The 15,858-nt window shown below is 34.2% G+C and overlaps 1 protein-coding gene across 1 annotated transcript in view; it reads left to right on the top strand.

The window, feature by feature from the left end:
• The first annotated feature begins 386 nt into the window (after nt 1–386).
• LOC141403205 (uncharacterized) overlaps nt 387–15,858 on the top strand; it is a 34,393-nt gene continuing 18,921 nt past the window's right edge. The window contains exons 1-2 of the mRNA XM_073985386.1: nt 387–676; nt 743–856. Of these exons, the coding sequence (XP_073841487.1) occupies nt 457–676; nt 743–856 (334 nt within the window). The 5' untranslated portion in view covers nt 387–456. The remainder of the gene's footprint in view (nt 677–742; nt 857–15,858) is intronic.

Raw genomic sequence — 15,858 nt, 5'->3', positions numbered from 1 at the left:
TGCCGAATAGCTATTGACACATTTGAATCAATTGATTTTAACATCTCATCGAACACAATTACTAGCATTCGTTGTGGTGCTCACACTCTCCAACTGTGTGTAAACGATGTTCTGAAACAGTCGGCAGTAAAAGACAATGTCGATAAGATACGATTCGTGGTAAAAAAAACTTAGAAGTAAAAAAAAACGATTTTAAATTTTCTAAGAAGTGAACTCTACAAAAAACCTATCATTGATTGTGCAACACGTTGGAATTCAACATATAAAATGATTGAAAGATGCCTGGAAATGAAGGAAATTATAAATACACTAAGCAAGGATTATCCTTATTTATTTCTTGAATCTGATGAATGGTCTTCCGCAACTGAATTCTTGGGACTATTTAAACCTATTTACAATGCTACCATTAAGTTACAAAGCGAACAGTTGTGCTATAGTGAACTATACATTATTGTTATGGATATAACATTTCAAATTGACGCTTTACCGGATAGCAACATGAAAACCCTTCTCAAGGAGTCCTTGAAGATAAGAAAGGATAAACTTTTAGAAAATGAACTGTTTAACGCAGCTGTGTTCTTGGATCCACGAATCAAAGTATGCTTAACCTGCGAACAAAAACAAAGGGCGAAGAACTACATACTATCGTTATATAAACGCATGAACTCAACAGAAGGTAAGTTTGCTTAAGTAAACCAGAACAATGCCTATTTATTTATATCATTCATCTTTTATGTTTCAGAACACAATACAAGTCACCCAATATTAGAGGAAGCTCCATCACCGAGTAGACCAGATGCAGCCAAATCATTTTCCGATTATCTGCAAATTATAGATCCTACCACAGAAATTCCGAGTTCATCTAATTTACACAATTTAGAAGCTGATTTTGCCAATTATGAGCGGCAATCAAGATTGCCACTAAATGAAAATATAATAGCGTTTTGGAACTCTCAGAAAACCATCATCAGTGAGATTGCTAATATTGTACAGGCAATACCGTCAACCCAAGTAAGCGTGGAACGCTTATTTTCTGCTATGAAGTACATATTATCTGATCAGCGCAACCGCATGTCAGCAACAAATCTTGAGCATATATAAATGGTAAAAGTTAATGGGGATTTCAATTATGAAAGTTGAGCTTTCTCCTGTTAAATTCTATTTTCTTTAGTATGTTAATATTTTTTATATTCGTTAATTTTTTATAAAATAAATAAATGTTTTCATATTTACTGGCTAAATATAAATATAGTTACTTTTGTATTTTATTTATACGATATTCACTCTTATTTTTATGGTTGCATTTTTCCTCATGCCATTCATATTTTATATTTCTTTATAAACATCACTCAGGTGTACGCAACCTCCATTTGTTTTTAGGGTGCATAATGATGTACGCTACGTGGTTTTTTAATGTACACGCAACATTTATAACCAATTCGGTTGGGTACGTGGTTGTTACTTTAAAATTGTGGTTGCGTACCAAACATGTACGCTACGATTATCGTTGGGTGTATGTACACAAACGCTAAAATTTTTTTTAAAGTTTGTACATGTACTGTACCTTATCGTAGTGTAACTTTTCATGCTAGGTACGCTACAAAACGTTATTGTACGGTACCTTAGTGTAGTTTTCGAACACTGCAGGAAATAAACAAGTATTAATAAATGACTTTAATTTTTTCTCTGAAGATAGAATTTATTATTTATCCATCGGTTATTCTTTGAACTCAATTTACTGCAAATCTAACTTTTCATTTCCTTTGACATTAATCACTAATCACTAATGTTTCCATTTAAACCATGAGTGTTCTTGAAATCACAAGCATTAAGATAAATACACGTTTCTGGTTGCACACTAATAAAAGTACAAAAGGAGTGGTTAAAAAAGTTTACAAAATGTAAACACTCTTAAAGTCTAAGATTATTTTACATTCCACAATATTTTCTCAAAATTTGAGTTTTAAAAGCACATGGACAACGAGTACGATAGTATACTAACTATTATTTATTCCAATTCCTTTTACTCTCAAACATGACATTATCACACAATATATTCCAAACAATTTGGTATTGTCAAAGATTGTTACTATAAATAAAAAGATGTCATCTAAACATAATCTTAGACTAAGATTATTTTAAACATACCTTCCACAAAGAACATTTTGTACAATATGATGAGACAAACAATGATTCTATTGTGTCTTAAATTATTCCATTATAGCCTAACACCATCAAAGCAAATTATGATACCCTACAGGCAATCTGAAGTTAGTTTTATCTTATGGTGTTACAACACACTTTTCTAAGGAATAACCTCTCGTTTAGTGTAGGCCTGCCTAGGGGTTTCTGCCGGCTCTTTAATAAAGCCACTGGCAACTAATATTTTGTGAGTTGCAGGCACTTAAAAATGCCGGTGCAAACATTGTTTATTTGCACTTAAGAGCGCAAAATAAAAGAAGTTGTTTTCTGGTTGCCAACAAATCGGCAGTAAAAACTTGATTGGTTTTATTTGATAAATTTCAGTCCTTATATATTATACATAACGGTATTTTCCTAATCTTATTTTCTTAATCCTAGTTTTCTTATTTTCTATCATCCTTAAACATAAACAGTATTTGTTGTTATAAATAACATATGATCTAAATAGATGATTGAAACAGCTGATGACTGGGATCTAGTGATTGATAATTACATTGATCTACAGATGTGATTATTGGGATCTACAGGGATCTGTAGGTGTGAATATCGGTAACAATCGATATCACTACAATCTTATTTTATAAATGAGGAAGTTTTTGGTGTCTAATTTTCTGTAAAAATGCGACATTTGTCTAATATACAATAACAACTACATTTTTATGCCAATTGCATCGTATCCAGTCACCATTTAGAAAAAAAATACGATAGGCAAATAACACTAACAATTCTGTATCATTATGATGTCTATCTAATTTCCATTGTCCATTTGGATACAAATGAGATAGCTTACATTTATTTTTAGAATTGTAGTAATTTGAACAAATAAGACATTTGTATACAGAAAGTTATATGCGACGGTGGTGCAATGGAAAGCATGCTCGCTTTGCAATCTGAATGTCCGGGGTTGGATTACCAGGTCAGGCGACATCACATTTTTCAAATGACAAAATTAATATAAGCGACAATTCCTGAAAAATTCTAAAAACAAAATCGCATAAAATAATGAATTAAATAATAAAAAAAACCAAAAAGCCAAAAATAACTCAAACAAAGGATTAACGATACAACTGGTCAACAATAACAATAAATAAAAATAAAATAAAAAAATAAATTAAAGAAAAATATAAATAAATTGTTGTTATTTTTTATTTATTACTAGCAAAATGCCCGCTACTTCGTATGCGGAAAAGGAATAATATTCAAATAAACAATATTTAATATGGTGAACACTGAACATTTTTACATGTACTAATGCTAATATGTATTTGAATTGATATTTAATTTTTTTCAAGTACTGTTCGTACATGTTTTGTTTGAATCTCAAACAAAGACCTCGACACTTCAACAGCGGCCTACATTTTAAATTTCAGTCCATGTTTTATTAGAACGGTATGGGTATTTTGAACATTTTATCCACCGAATTTTGGAATTTGTGATATCAAAATTTAGAAAACCGATCGATCGACGGTGGCAAAATACCCCTCAGAAATGTTGGCGACATTTCCTGAGTATTTCAGCCATGTAAAACTTCTCTACAAGTGGTGTCGTAAGGCACGCCGTTCGGACTCGGCGATAAACAGTAGGTCCCATATTATTGAGCTAATATGAATCGGGGTGCACTCATTGGTATTAGAGAAGTCTCCCTTGTCCCGTCGGGGATGTTTGTGGAACAATTATTACATTACTTAGAAACCGAATTCGTGTTAACATAGAAACAATAGTACATTATTCAGTACAATTTTTAGAATCCAGAACCTTAACTCATATGTTACAGTTTTAGCTCTACTTCTTCACCCAATGCCATTACATGTAGAAACCTTTTATACATTTAAAGGTGGATTTTAATAAACATTCTGATCCAATCTCAACAGAGATCCTCACAACAAATTTCATTTATCGATTCACTCAATACCAGTGCTTCAATATTTAGTATTACTTAATACTTCTAGCATAATTCTTGTACGACCACTTCTAACAATGAACCTGACAAATAAATAATATACCAGAATTCCACTTCTATTCTTTAGCCCAATATCAAATTTATTGCAATTTTGTACTTTTCACACACTAATTATATAATCCCAGCTTCATTGCTAAACCAACGTCAAATTTAATACAATTTAGTACATTTCGTATTTCTGAATAAGTCAGCCAGCCCTCAGCCTAATTTCAGAATTTGACTGCATTTCACAAAGTCCTTATCTCAACACCAACACCATCCCTCATACAATAATTCGAAATTCCACCATATTCAAAACTAAATCCCAACCGCAATTTAGTATTTTTCGTATACATAAGTACGTATACATAATACCGAATTTCACAATTTCAGCTCTACTAACTTACACAATAACAATTTGAACCAAATTTTGTGCCATTTTGTAATTTTCGTACACTTATTGTACGTATATCCACATCTATATCTCAACCCTACACATCAAGAGGGTCTATAATACCAAATTTCCGAATTGCATCTCTATTCATAATAATTCGTATGCAAGTACGAATTCCAACAGTAATTCCAAATTTCAGGATTCCAACCTATCCGTTCACCCAAAACTAAATTGTACCAAATTTAGTACCATTTATTACTTTTCATAACCATAAGTACGAATTTCCAAAACAATCTCAATCCTACACTCCAACAGTAATATAAATTTCAGGATTCCAGCTCTCTCAGTTCACCCAAATCCAAATTGAACCAAATTTAGTACCATTTAGTACTTTTCGTACCCATAAGTACGAATTTCCAAAACTTTCTTAGCCCTACACTCCAACAATAACCTTAACTCGAAATTTCAGGATTCCTGTCCTATCCGTTCACCCAAATATAAATTGTACCAAATTTAGTACCATTTAGTACATTCCGTACACCAAAACTACATCAATCCTACACTCCATAAGTTATCTTAATTATAAATTTCAGGATTTCAGCTCTATCTGTTCACGTAAATCCAAAATGTACCAAACTTAGTACCATTTAGTACTTCCCTTATCCATAAGTACGAACTTCCGAAACTATTTCAATCCTACACTTCATAAGTAATCTTAATTCCAAATTTAAGGATTCCATCTCTATCGGTCAACCTAAATTTAAATTGTACCTAATTTAGTACCATTTAGTACTTTCCGTACCCATAAGTACGAAATTCCAGCTCTATCTGTTCACCCAAATCCAAATTGTACCAAATTAAGTACATTTAGTACTTTCCTTACCCATAAGTATGAATCTCAAAAACCTACCACAATCCTTCACTCCATCAGTAACCTTAATTCCAGATTTAAGGATTCCAGTTCTATCCGTGCACCCAAATCCAAATTGAGTACCATTTAGTACTTTTCGTACCCCCTAAGTACGAATTTCCAAAACTTGCTCAATCTTACACCCCAATAGAAATCTTAATTTAAAATTTCAGGATTCCAGCTCTGTCCGTTCACCTAAATTTAAATTGTACCAAATTTAGTAGTTTCCGTACCCATAGGTACGAATTTCCAAAACTAACTCAATCCTACAGTCCAACAGTAATCTTATTTCCACATTTCAGTATTCCAGCTCTATCCGTTCACCCAAATCTAAATTATACCAAAGTTAGTACCATTTGGTACTTTTCAAATTTCAGGATTCAGGCTCTATCCGTTCACCGAAATCTAAATTGTACCAAATTTAGTACCATGTAGTATTTCCGTACCCATAGGTATGAATTTCCAAAACTTCCTCAGTCCTTCACTCAATCAGTAATCTTAATACCACATTTCAGGTTTCCAGTTCTATCCAAATCCAAATTTTACCAAATTTAGTACCATTTAGTACTTTCCGTACCCATAAATACGAATTTCCAAAACTACACTCCAAAAGTAATCTTAATTCCAAATTTCAGGATTCCAGCTCTATCCGTTCACCCAAATTCAATTTGTACCAAATTTAGTACGGTTTAGTACTTTTCGTACCCATAAGTACGAATTTCTAAAACTACCTCAGTCCTTCACTCCATCAGTAATCTTAATTCCAAATTTCAGTTTTCCAGGTCTATCGAAATTTTACCAAATTTAGTGCCATTAAGTACTTTTCGTACACATAAGTATGAATTTTCAAAACCTACCCCATATTTCAGTTCGACTATAAACTAAATTCCAAATTTCAGGTTTTCAGCTCTATCCGTTCACCCAAATCCAAATTGTACCAAATTTAGTACCATTTATTACTTCTCGTACACATAAGTACAAACTAACAAAATCATTTCCTTATATCAACACCACTTCCCAACCTTGATTCCCATACCAAATTTGAAGATTATAGCTATATCCGCTCAAAATATACAATTGGTACCAAATTTGGTAACTTTCAGTACTTTTCGTACACTTATAGGTGGAATTTCCAAAAACCATACCGAAGGGTTCTCTCTATAACTCTCCAACAGTGACCCTCGTTCCAAATTTCTAAATTCTAGCTATTCCCGTTTGCCTAATACCATGGATACGATATTTAGTACGAAGTAAGTACGAAATTGCTGGGTTCCAGCTCTATTCATTCAACCAAATCCAATTGTACCACATTTAGTACCATTTAGTACTTTTCGTAAACATAAGTACCAAAACTACCCCATATATCAATCGTACACTTCAACAGTTATCTCAATTCGAAATTTCAAGTTTCCAGCTCCAAGTTGTACAAAATTTACACACATAAGTACAAATTTCGAAAACTACCCCCATATTGCAATCCTATACTCCGTCAGTTATCTTAATTCCAAATTTCAGGTTTCTAGCTCTATCCGTTCATCCAAATCCAAGTTGTACTAAATTTAGTACTTTTCGTACACATAAGTACGAATTTCCAAAACTACCCCAATATCTCAATCCTATACTTCGTCAGTAACCTTAAATCCAAATTTCAGATTTCAGATTTCCAGCTCTATCCTTTCACACAAATCCAAATGGTACTAAATTTAGAACCATTTAGTACTTTTCGTACACATGAGTACGAATTTCACAAACCATTTCCTTTTATAAACTCCACTTCCCAACCTTCATTTCCATACCAAATTTCAAGTTTCTAGCTAAATCCTTTTAAATATACAATTGGTACTAAATTTAGTATTTTTCGTACACTTAGAGGTCGAACTTCCCAAAACCCTTTGGTACATCTTTCTAACTCTCCATCAGTGACCCTCATTCCAAATTTCAGAAGTCTAGCTCTTCCCTTTTGCCTAATGCAAAGGGTACCATATTTAGTACCTTTTAGTACTTTTCGTACCCTTCTAGGTCGAATTTCCAAAAAAACCCAGCCTTATCTCACCCCTACACACCAACAGCAACCCACAGTCAAAATTTCAGCTTTCTAGCTTCAGCGGTTTTGTCTGGGCGATGATATGCCAGTCAGTCACTCACTCACTCACTCAGTCATCACTAAGCTCTTTTATATGTATAGATTATTTTTATCATTGTTTAGCTTATATTAATGTATTATTTATAAAAATTGTGTTATTTAAAAAAAGGTGTCAACTGGCCTGGGAATCGAACCCGGGCATTCAGATTGCAAAGCGAGCATGCTTACCATTGCAAAATCCATATTATCGTATTAATAACTTTCTGCAGTGTCAAATGAGACACTCAAAAAAGTATCTAATGAGTGGAACAGTTCTTCCCGAGAGCTTGATCTTTTTCGATATGAATGCGACTATCGCATTCGTTTGTGCAATCTAATTCAAGCGACTCATTGGACAAGAAACAGATAGCAAATGTTTGCAGGGATAATATCAAATCAAACGAAATACAAATAAATGTATCTATATCTATATATATAAAATTGAAATTTGTTTGTACGTTTGTTTGTTTGTTCGTTTGTTTGTGCCTTATAGACTCGAAAACCGCTGAACAGATCTTACTGAAATGTTTAGGGTACATTGCTACATGGCCTGGAATGAAAATAGGCTATATAATTTTTTGAAATTTCGCTTTGATCTGGAGATATAGCATCAAAACGGGAGGTACCTCCAAAAAATTTAGATTTTGTATGCAAATATCTTTAGAACTATTACAGATACAATCTCCAAATTTTGTATGTGTGACGGAATTTAATGTAGAAATAAATTTACCAAACTATATTTAAATCGGTTCAGATTTGGATATAGCTCCCACATACATATATTTTCGGCCGATTTCCTTATTTTATGTACCAAACATGCTATTGATCCAATTTCAATGAAATTTTTAATGTCTGACGGAATTTGTTCAAGAAATAAATGTGCTAAATTATGTCGAGATTGGTTCAGATTTGGATATAGCTCCCATATACATATATTTTCGGCCGATTTCCTTATTTTATGCACCAAGCACTCTATATATGTCCAATTTCGCTGAAATTTAGAATGTGTGATGGATATTGGCCTAGAAATATATGTGCCAAATTATATCGAAATCGGTTCAGATTTGGATATAGCTACCATACACATATATTTTCGGCCGACTTCCTTATTTTATACACCAAACACGCTATATATTTCCAATTTCGCTGAAATTTAGAATGTGTGATGGATATTGGCCTAGAACTATATGTCTTGAATTATATCGAGATCGGTTCAGATTTGGATATAGCTCCCACATACATATATTTTCGGCCGATTTCCTTTTTTTATGCACCAAACACGCTATATATATAGCCAATTTCGCTGAAATTTAAAACGTGTGATGGATATTGGCCTAGAAATATATGTGCCAATTTATATCGAAATCGGTTCAGATTTGGATATAGCTCCCATATACATATATTTTCGGCCGATTTCTTATTTTATGCACCAAACACGCTATATATGACCAATTTCGCTGAAATTTGGATCGTCTGACGGAATTTGTTCTAGAAATAAATGTGCTAGATTATATCGAGATCGGTTCAGATTTAAATATAACTCCCATATATATTTTCGCCTGATTTCCTGTATTTTATGCACCAAGCACGCTATATCTGTCCAATTTAGCTGAAATTTGGCATGTGTTACAAAACTTGGTCTAGAAATAAATGTGCCAAATTATATCGAAATCGGTTCAGATTTGGATATAGCTCCTGTATATATTTTCGGCCGATTTTCCGCATTTGATGCACCAAACACGCTATATATGTCCAAATTCGCTGAAGTTTGGAATGCGTTAAAGAACTTGGTCTAGAAATAAATATGCCAAATTATATCGAAATCGGTTCAGATTTGGATATAGCTCCAATATATATTTTCGGCCGATTTTCCACATTTGATGCACTAAACACGCTATATATTTCCAATTTCGCTGAAATTTGGAGGGTCTGACGGAATTTGTTCTAGAAATAAATGTGCTAAATTATATAGAGACTGGTTCAGATTTGAATATAGCTCTCATATATATTTTCGGCCGATTTCCTGTATTTTATGCACCAAGCACGCTATATATGTCCAATTTCTCTGAAATTTGAAATGTGTTACAGAACTTGGTCTAGAAATAAATCGTTTCAGATTTGAATATAGCTCTCATATATATTTTCGGCCGATTTCCTGTATTTTATGCACCAAACTCGCTATATAGGTCTAGAAATAAATCGTTTCAGATTTGAATATAGCTCTCATATATATTTTCGGCCGATTTCCTGTATTTTATGCACCAAACTCGCTATATATGTCCAATTTCGGTGAAATTTGGAATGCGTAACGGGATTTGGTCTAGACATAAATATCGAAATCGGTTCAGATTTGGATATTGGTCCTATATATATTTTCGGCCGACTTTCTGTATTTGATGCATCAGACACGCTATATGTGTCCAATGTCGCAGAAATTTGGGATGTCTGACGGAATTAGTTCCAAAAATAAATGTGCCAAATTCTATCGAGACCGGTTCAGATTTGGACACACTATAAATGTCCAATTTCACGCTAAATTTTGGGATGTGTGACGGAGTTCGTTCTAGAAATAAATAGGACAAATTATATCGAAATCGGTTCATATTTGAATATAGCTTCCATATATATTTTCGGCTGAAAGGTTAAATTTCAGTGAAATTTGGAATGTGAGACGGGATTTGGTCTAAAAGTAATCATTACACTGTGCAACAAAATGGAGCTCAAAGTCTGGGGGGTGGAAAATTCCTATTGGAGATGAAAGCCCTTGGTGAGTATATACAGAACCCCGAAGGACAGATTCGCCGTGAGTCGAACTTTCGCGATATTGCGTGATGAATATTTGGCTGGAGACCCTAAAAGCCATCTGGAATCAGCGTTATATCTTTGTTCGCTGTTGTTTAAGCTTATATTTAAGATGACATGTCTTCAGTCAAATCAAATTAGGATTTTTTTCGTAGAACATTTCGACCTTCTAACTCGCTTCCTTCAATGTCCTTTTCGTCCTTTATATCAAGAACCGCAATAAAAGTGGCACAAGATGACATTTTTCAGCTTCGGAATATTCTACAAAAATGTCGCTCGGAAGATTTTAGGTACGGTTCCCAAAGACATAAAATCGATAAAATCATGTTTAAGCGGTCGTTTTTCACTTTTACCCGAATCTTGCTCAGACAGCCCTATATCTATTTATTTCAATACATTATTGTTAACCTATTGATGATCTAGAATTCTGGGAGTCATTAAAACAGTTGTATCTTGTTTTGCTAAGCACGTTAATTTCATTATTTTTTGGAATAAATATCCGGATACCCGAATTATGGAACCGGTTATTCTGATATTAAAACCGAATTTTTATCCGGTTTTTATGAACCGAATAACCGTATATGTATATCATTAGAAAGCTATTAAAATTGTCCAACAGATATGATTAATATGCATTAGACGTTTTAAGCGGTTATGGTGCTGGAACAAAAAACCGTATTTTTGAACCGTTTCTTAACGTTTGTGAGGATACATTTCTGTGCGTGAAAAAAAATTATGATCATGACCTGGGGGGTGGAAAATTCTTTTTGGAGGTGAAAGCCCTTGGTGTGGACATACAGAACCCTGAAGGGCAGATCCGCCGTGAGTCGAACCTTTGTGTTATGGCGGGTTGAATTCTGGGATGGTGACTTATTATTGCAAGCGTAAAAAGTTACGTAACTGAATTTCAACTGGGTTAAGGGTGCTACTGGGACAGTATGTGCTATGTCGGCGTAAGATTATTTTCGTGATATGCCCTAGCCAAATCGGCTGAGGATTTTTTTGTTTTAATATTTTAACCCTGAAATTGTATCTTTCCTTTTCTTTAAAGTATATTTTTATACCTGCTTCAACAAAAAGAGTAGGATAAGAGTAAGACAGTAAATGTTCTACAGAAATCGTCTTAAAACGATTTGACTTAGCACATACTGTCCCAGTAGCACCCTTAACCCAGTTGAAATTCAGTTACGTAACTTTTTACGCTTGCAATAATGGGTCACCATCCCAGAATTCAACCCGCCATAACACAAAGGTTCGACTCACGGCGGATCTGCCCTTCAGGGCTCTGTATGTCCACACCAAGGGCTTTCACCTCCAAAAAGAATTTTCCACCCCCCAGGTCATGATCATAATTTTTTTTCACGCACAGAAATGTATCCTCACAAACGTTAAGAAACGGTTCAAAAATACGTTTTTTTGTTCCAGCACCATAACCGCTTAAAACGTCTAATGCATATTAATCATATCTGTTGGACAATTTTAATAGCTTTCTAATGATATACATATACGGTTATTCGGTTCATAAAAACCGGAAAAAAATTCGGTTTTAATATCAGAATAACCGGTTCCATAATTCGGATATCCGGATATTTATTCCAAAAAATAATGAAATTAACGTGCTTAGCAAAACAAGATACAACTGTTTTAATGACTTCCAGAATTCTAGATCATCAATAGGTTAACAATAATGTATTGAAATAAATAGATATAGGGCTGTCTGAGCAAGATTCGGGTAAAAGTGAAAAACGACCGCTTAAACATGATTTTATCGATTTTATGTCTTTGGGAACCGTACCTAAAATCTTCCGAGCGACATTTTTGTAGAATATTCCGAAGCTGAAAAATGTCATCTTGTGCCACTTTTATTGAGGTTCTTGATATAAAGGACGAAAAGGACATTGAAGGAAGCGAGTTAGAAGGTCGAAATGTTCTACGAAAAAAATCCTAATTTGATTTGACTGAAGACATGTCATCTTAAATATAAGCTTAAACAACAGCGAACAAAGATATAACGCTGATTCCAGATGGCTTTTAGGGTCTCCAGCCAAATATTCATCACGCCATATCGCGAAAGTTCGACTCACGGCGAATCTGTCCTTCGGGGTTCTGTATATACTCACCAAGGGCTTTCATCTCCAATAGGAATTTTCCACCCCCCAAAATTTCGGTTCACAGTGTTATTGACAGAAGTACTTATAGTTGGGAAGGAATTGCCCAAGGCTACACCTATTAAGTATAATATTTTGAGAGACTTCTTAAGATTTATGTTTTATTATGATATATCTAAATCATTAGGAATACTTATAGGCGGAAAGGCTTTCAGAGGAGTGTTCTGAAACTTACAAAAATACCATAGTAGCTCCATAATAACCCTTAATAGGTATATACTCCTTCATATCTCCTATATTTATTCGTTAAAATATTAAAAACGTTAAAATAATTCTGGCATTCAATTATATTTTATCGTAGTCGGGGCAGCAGGGGCAATATTAGTTTTGATTTAATTTTCATTTATTGTCATTCAAATCTAAAAAGTGTGCAAATTTTAAGTTCGATTGGTCAACTGCAACTATGTGAAAAATGAGTTACCAGATTTGAAAAGCAAATTAGATAAAACACTGTAAAACAGTGTAAAAATGGACCAATATTGCTTTTGATTTCATATTCATTTATTGTCATTCACATCTGAAAAGTGTGCAATGTTTTAGTTCGATTGGTAAACTGCAACTGTGTTAAAAACGAGTTACCAGATTTGAACTAAACACACACCAAAGCAAGTTAAATAAAACACTGTAAAAATACATTAATCCTCACCATACGGCTTACATAATAACATCTATCGGCAGAAACGTGCTCACGTGCCTTCAAGGAGAATTTCTCTCTCCCCATAAACTATCCCACTAACTGAAAAAGCATGCAATCACACAATAACAGCTTCCTATGCGAAAGAAAATAGTGTGCCGATATCAGTTTTTAAAAGTTCGAAGCCTAAAGCCGCAAAGGTTCTTTCAGTGACCAAAAGTCTCTACACACACGTGTAATTCATTAAAAAAATAACACGAACATCCTCACGTACGCTTCTCTGTTTCTCTTTGGTCTATGGAATATAGAAAACATATTCATTCGGTCTCTGGATATGTTGTTCCATTTTTATACCTTCAGCCTTTAGGCTAAGGAGGGTATATACACTTTGATACGATGAAAATGTGCCTCATCGAAATAATGGTTTTAGACCCCAAGTATGTTTGGGCGAAATGTGTTTCAGACAATTTGGAGTCGATATAGCCATGTCCGTCCGTCTGTCTGTCTGTCCTGCTGGCTGGAGTCCACGATAACTCTCGAACGGATGAACCGATTCGGTTCAAATTTTGGCTTTCGTAATATTTTACCTAAACTTAGTTTAAGTTCGAAGATGAGCTACATCGGTCCACTCCTTCCGGTACCTCCCCCACAAAAGTTCGAAAATGTTCGGAAAGTTTGTGCGCACGATAACTCTTGAAGGGAGTGACCGATTTGGTCCATACTTTGTATAGTGTAAACTTTCTACCAGAGTAATATTAGGTTCCAATATGGTCTCAATAGCTCCACTCCTTCGGGTACCTCCCACACAAAATTTCGGAAAAATTCAGTTTAGGGCCATCTCTCGAATCGCTTTGATTTTTGTTTTAGCAAGTTGTATTCACTGCCCTCCATATGACGGTACAAGTTTCATCAGGGGCAAGTCCATACTTCCTGATACCGTGTAAGGTGGTTGGAGCGCAAGATAACTCTCGAACGGATCTGCTGATTCGGTTCAAAATTTGGTCTTAGTAATATTTTGTCCAAACATAGTTTTAGTTTGAAGATAAGCCATATCGGTCCACTCCTTAAGGTACCTCCCCCATAAAAGTTCAAAAATGTTCGGAAAGTTTGTGCGCACGATAACTCTTGAAGGAAGTGACCGATTTGGTCCATACTTTGTATAGTGTAAACTTTCTACCAGAGTAATATGAGGTTCCAATATGGTCTCAATAGGCCCACTCCATCGGGTACCTCCCACACAAAATTTCGGAAATAATCAGTTTAGGGCCATCTCTCGAATCGCTTTGATTGTTTTAGCAAGTTGTATTCACTGCCCTCCATACGACGGTACAAGTTTCATCAGGGGCAAGTCCATACTTCCTGAGGAAATAGCATGAAAGTTGCAAAAAACCCCTATGGCACCGTATAAGGTGGTTGGAGCACAAGATAACTCTCGAACGGATCTGCTGATTCGGTCCAAAATATGGTCTTAGTAATATTTTGTCCAAACATAGTTAAAGTTTGAAGATAAGCCATATCGGTCCACTCTTTTAGGTACCTACCCCACAAAAGTTCAAAAATATTCGGAAAAATTGTTCGTACGGTAACTCTTTAAGGGAGTGGCCGAATTGGTCTATACTTTACACATCCTAATATATCTACCAGATATAGATCAGGTTCAAATATGGACTATATTTGTCCACTCCATCCGGTACCTCTGTAACGTGGCATTTGGAGTCCCCAATGGCACAGAAACTTCTCCACCAAAAATTGTTGACATAGGTCCAGGTTTTGATATAGCCCCCATATAGTGGTACCACCCGATTTCAAGTGTTTTAAGGATTTTATCTTCATTTTAACCAGAATTGGCTGTAACAGAAACTTCCCCACCAAAAATTATGGACATAAGTCCAGGTTTTGGTATATCCTTTATATAACGGCACTACACGATTTAAGGCATTTTAATGTTTTTATCTAAATTTTCGGCCTAAATTGACTATAATTTTGTTCTCAGTGGTCAAAATATATTGTAAAAAAATTAAGTTTCAGTGTTTTATTTAGAAATGCACTTAAAATAATAAATAATTTGTCGCTTAGCTTCAATAAACATATTCTTTCTCATGATGGAATCTGTCAAATAAAACTCTTGCAAATTATTTTCTAGTTTTAAGTGCATTTCTAAATAAAACACTGAAACTTAATTTCTTTAAATTATTCTTCTTGTTATTTACAACTTCCTACTCGATTTGTGTAAATATAAATGAAAGAAGAAAACCAAACAAAAACCAAATAAAACTACCCACAAGAAAAAGATTCATTTTAAAGATTTAAGTGTTTCATTTATTTTTTAGATATTCCTATGGATGTGAAGAAAAACTCACTAAAAGGATATACGTATGTACTTCCTTTATGTGCTAACATTCTACGAAATGTGGTAAGCTTTAAAATACTTTCATCATGTTATACGAGACTAAGCATTAAACTAAGCACAAATGTAATTTACCTTTTCCTCCCTTTTCAGGTACAATTTTCATGAAATGAGAACAGCAATTGTAACACATACATATCAAGGGAAATTAATATACATACGTATATAAAATGATTATTAAGATATACATTCGGCGTCTGTTTGTTATTATTTTATTTTACACATAATAAAACGCAAGAAAAATACAAAAAAACAGTTAAAATAACCTCAAATAGTCTTC

The sequence above is a fragment of the Musca autumnalis genome, unplaced genomic scaffold (genome assembly GCF_047663935.1).
Source record: "Musca autumnalis isolate F117 unplaced genomic scaffold, ASM4766393v1 scaffold_4, whole genome shotgun sequence".
Taxonomy (NCBI): Eukaryota; Metazoa; Arthropoda; class Insecta; order Diptera; family Muscidae; genus Musca; species Musca autumnalis.
Note: the sequence above shows the minus strand (reverse complement) of the source record. Positions and strands in the feature narration are given on the sequence as shown.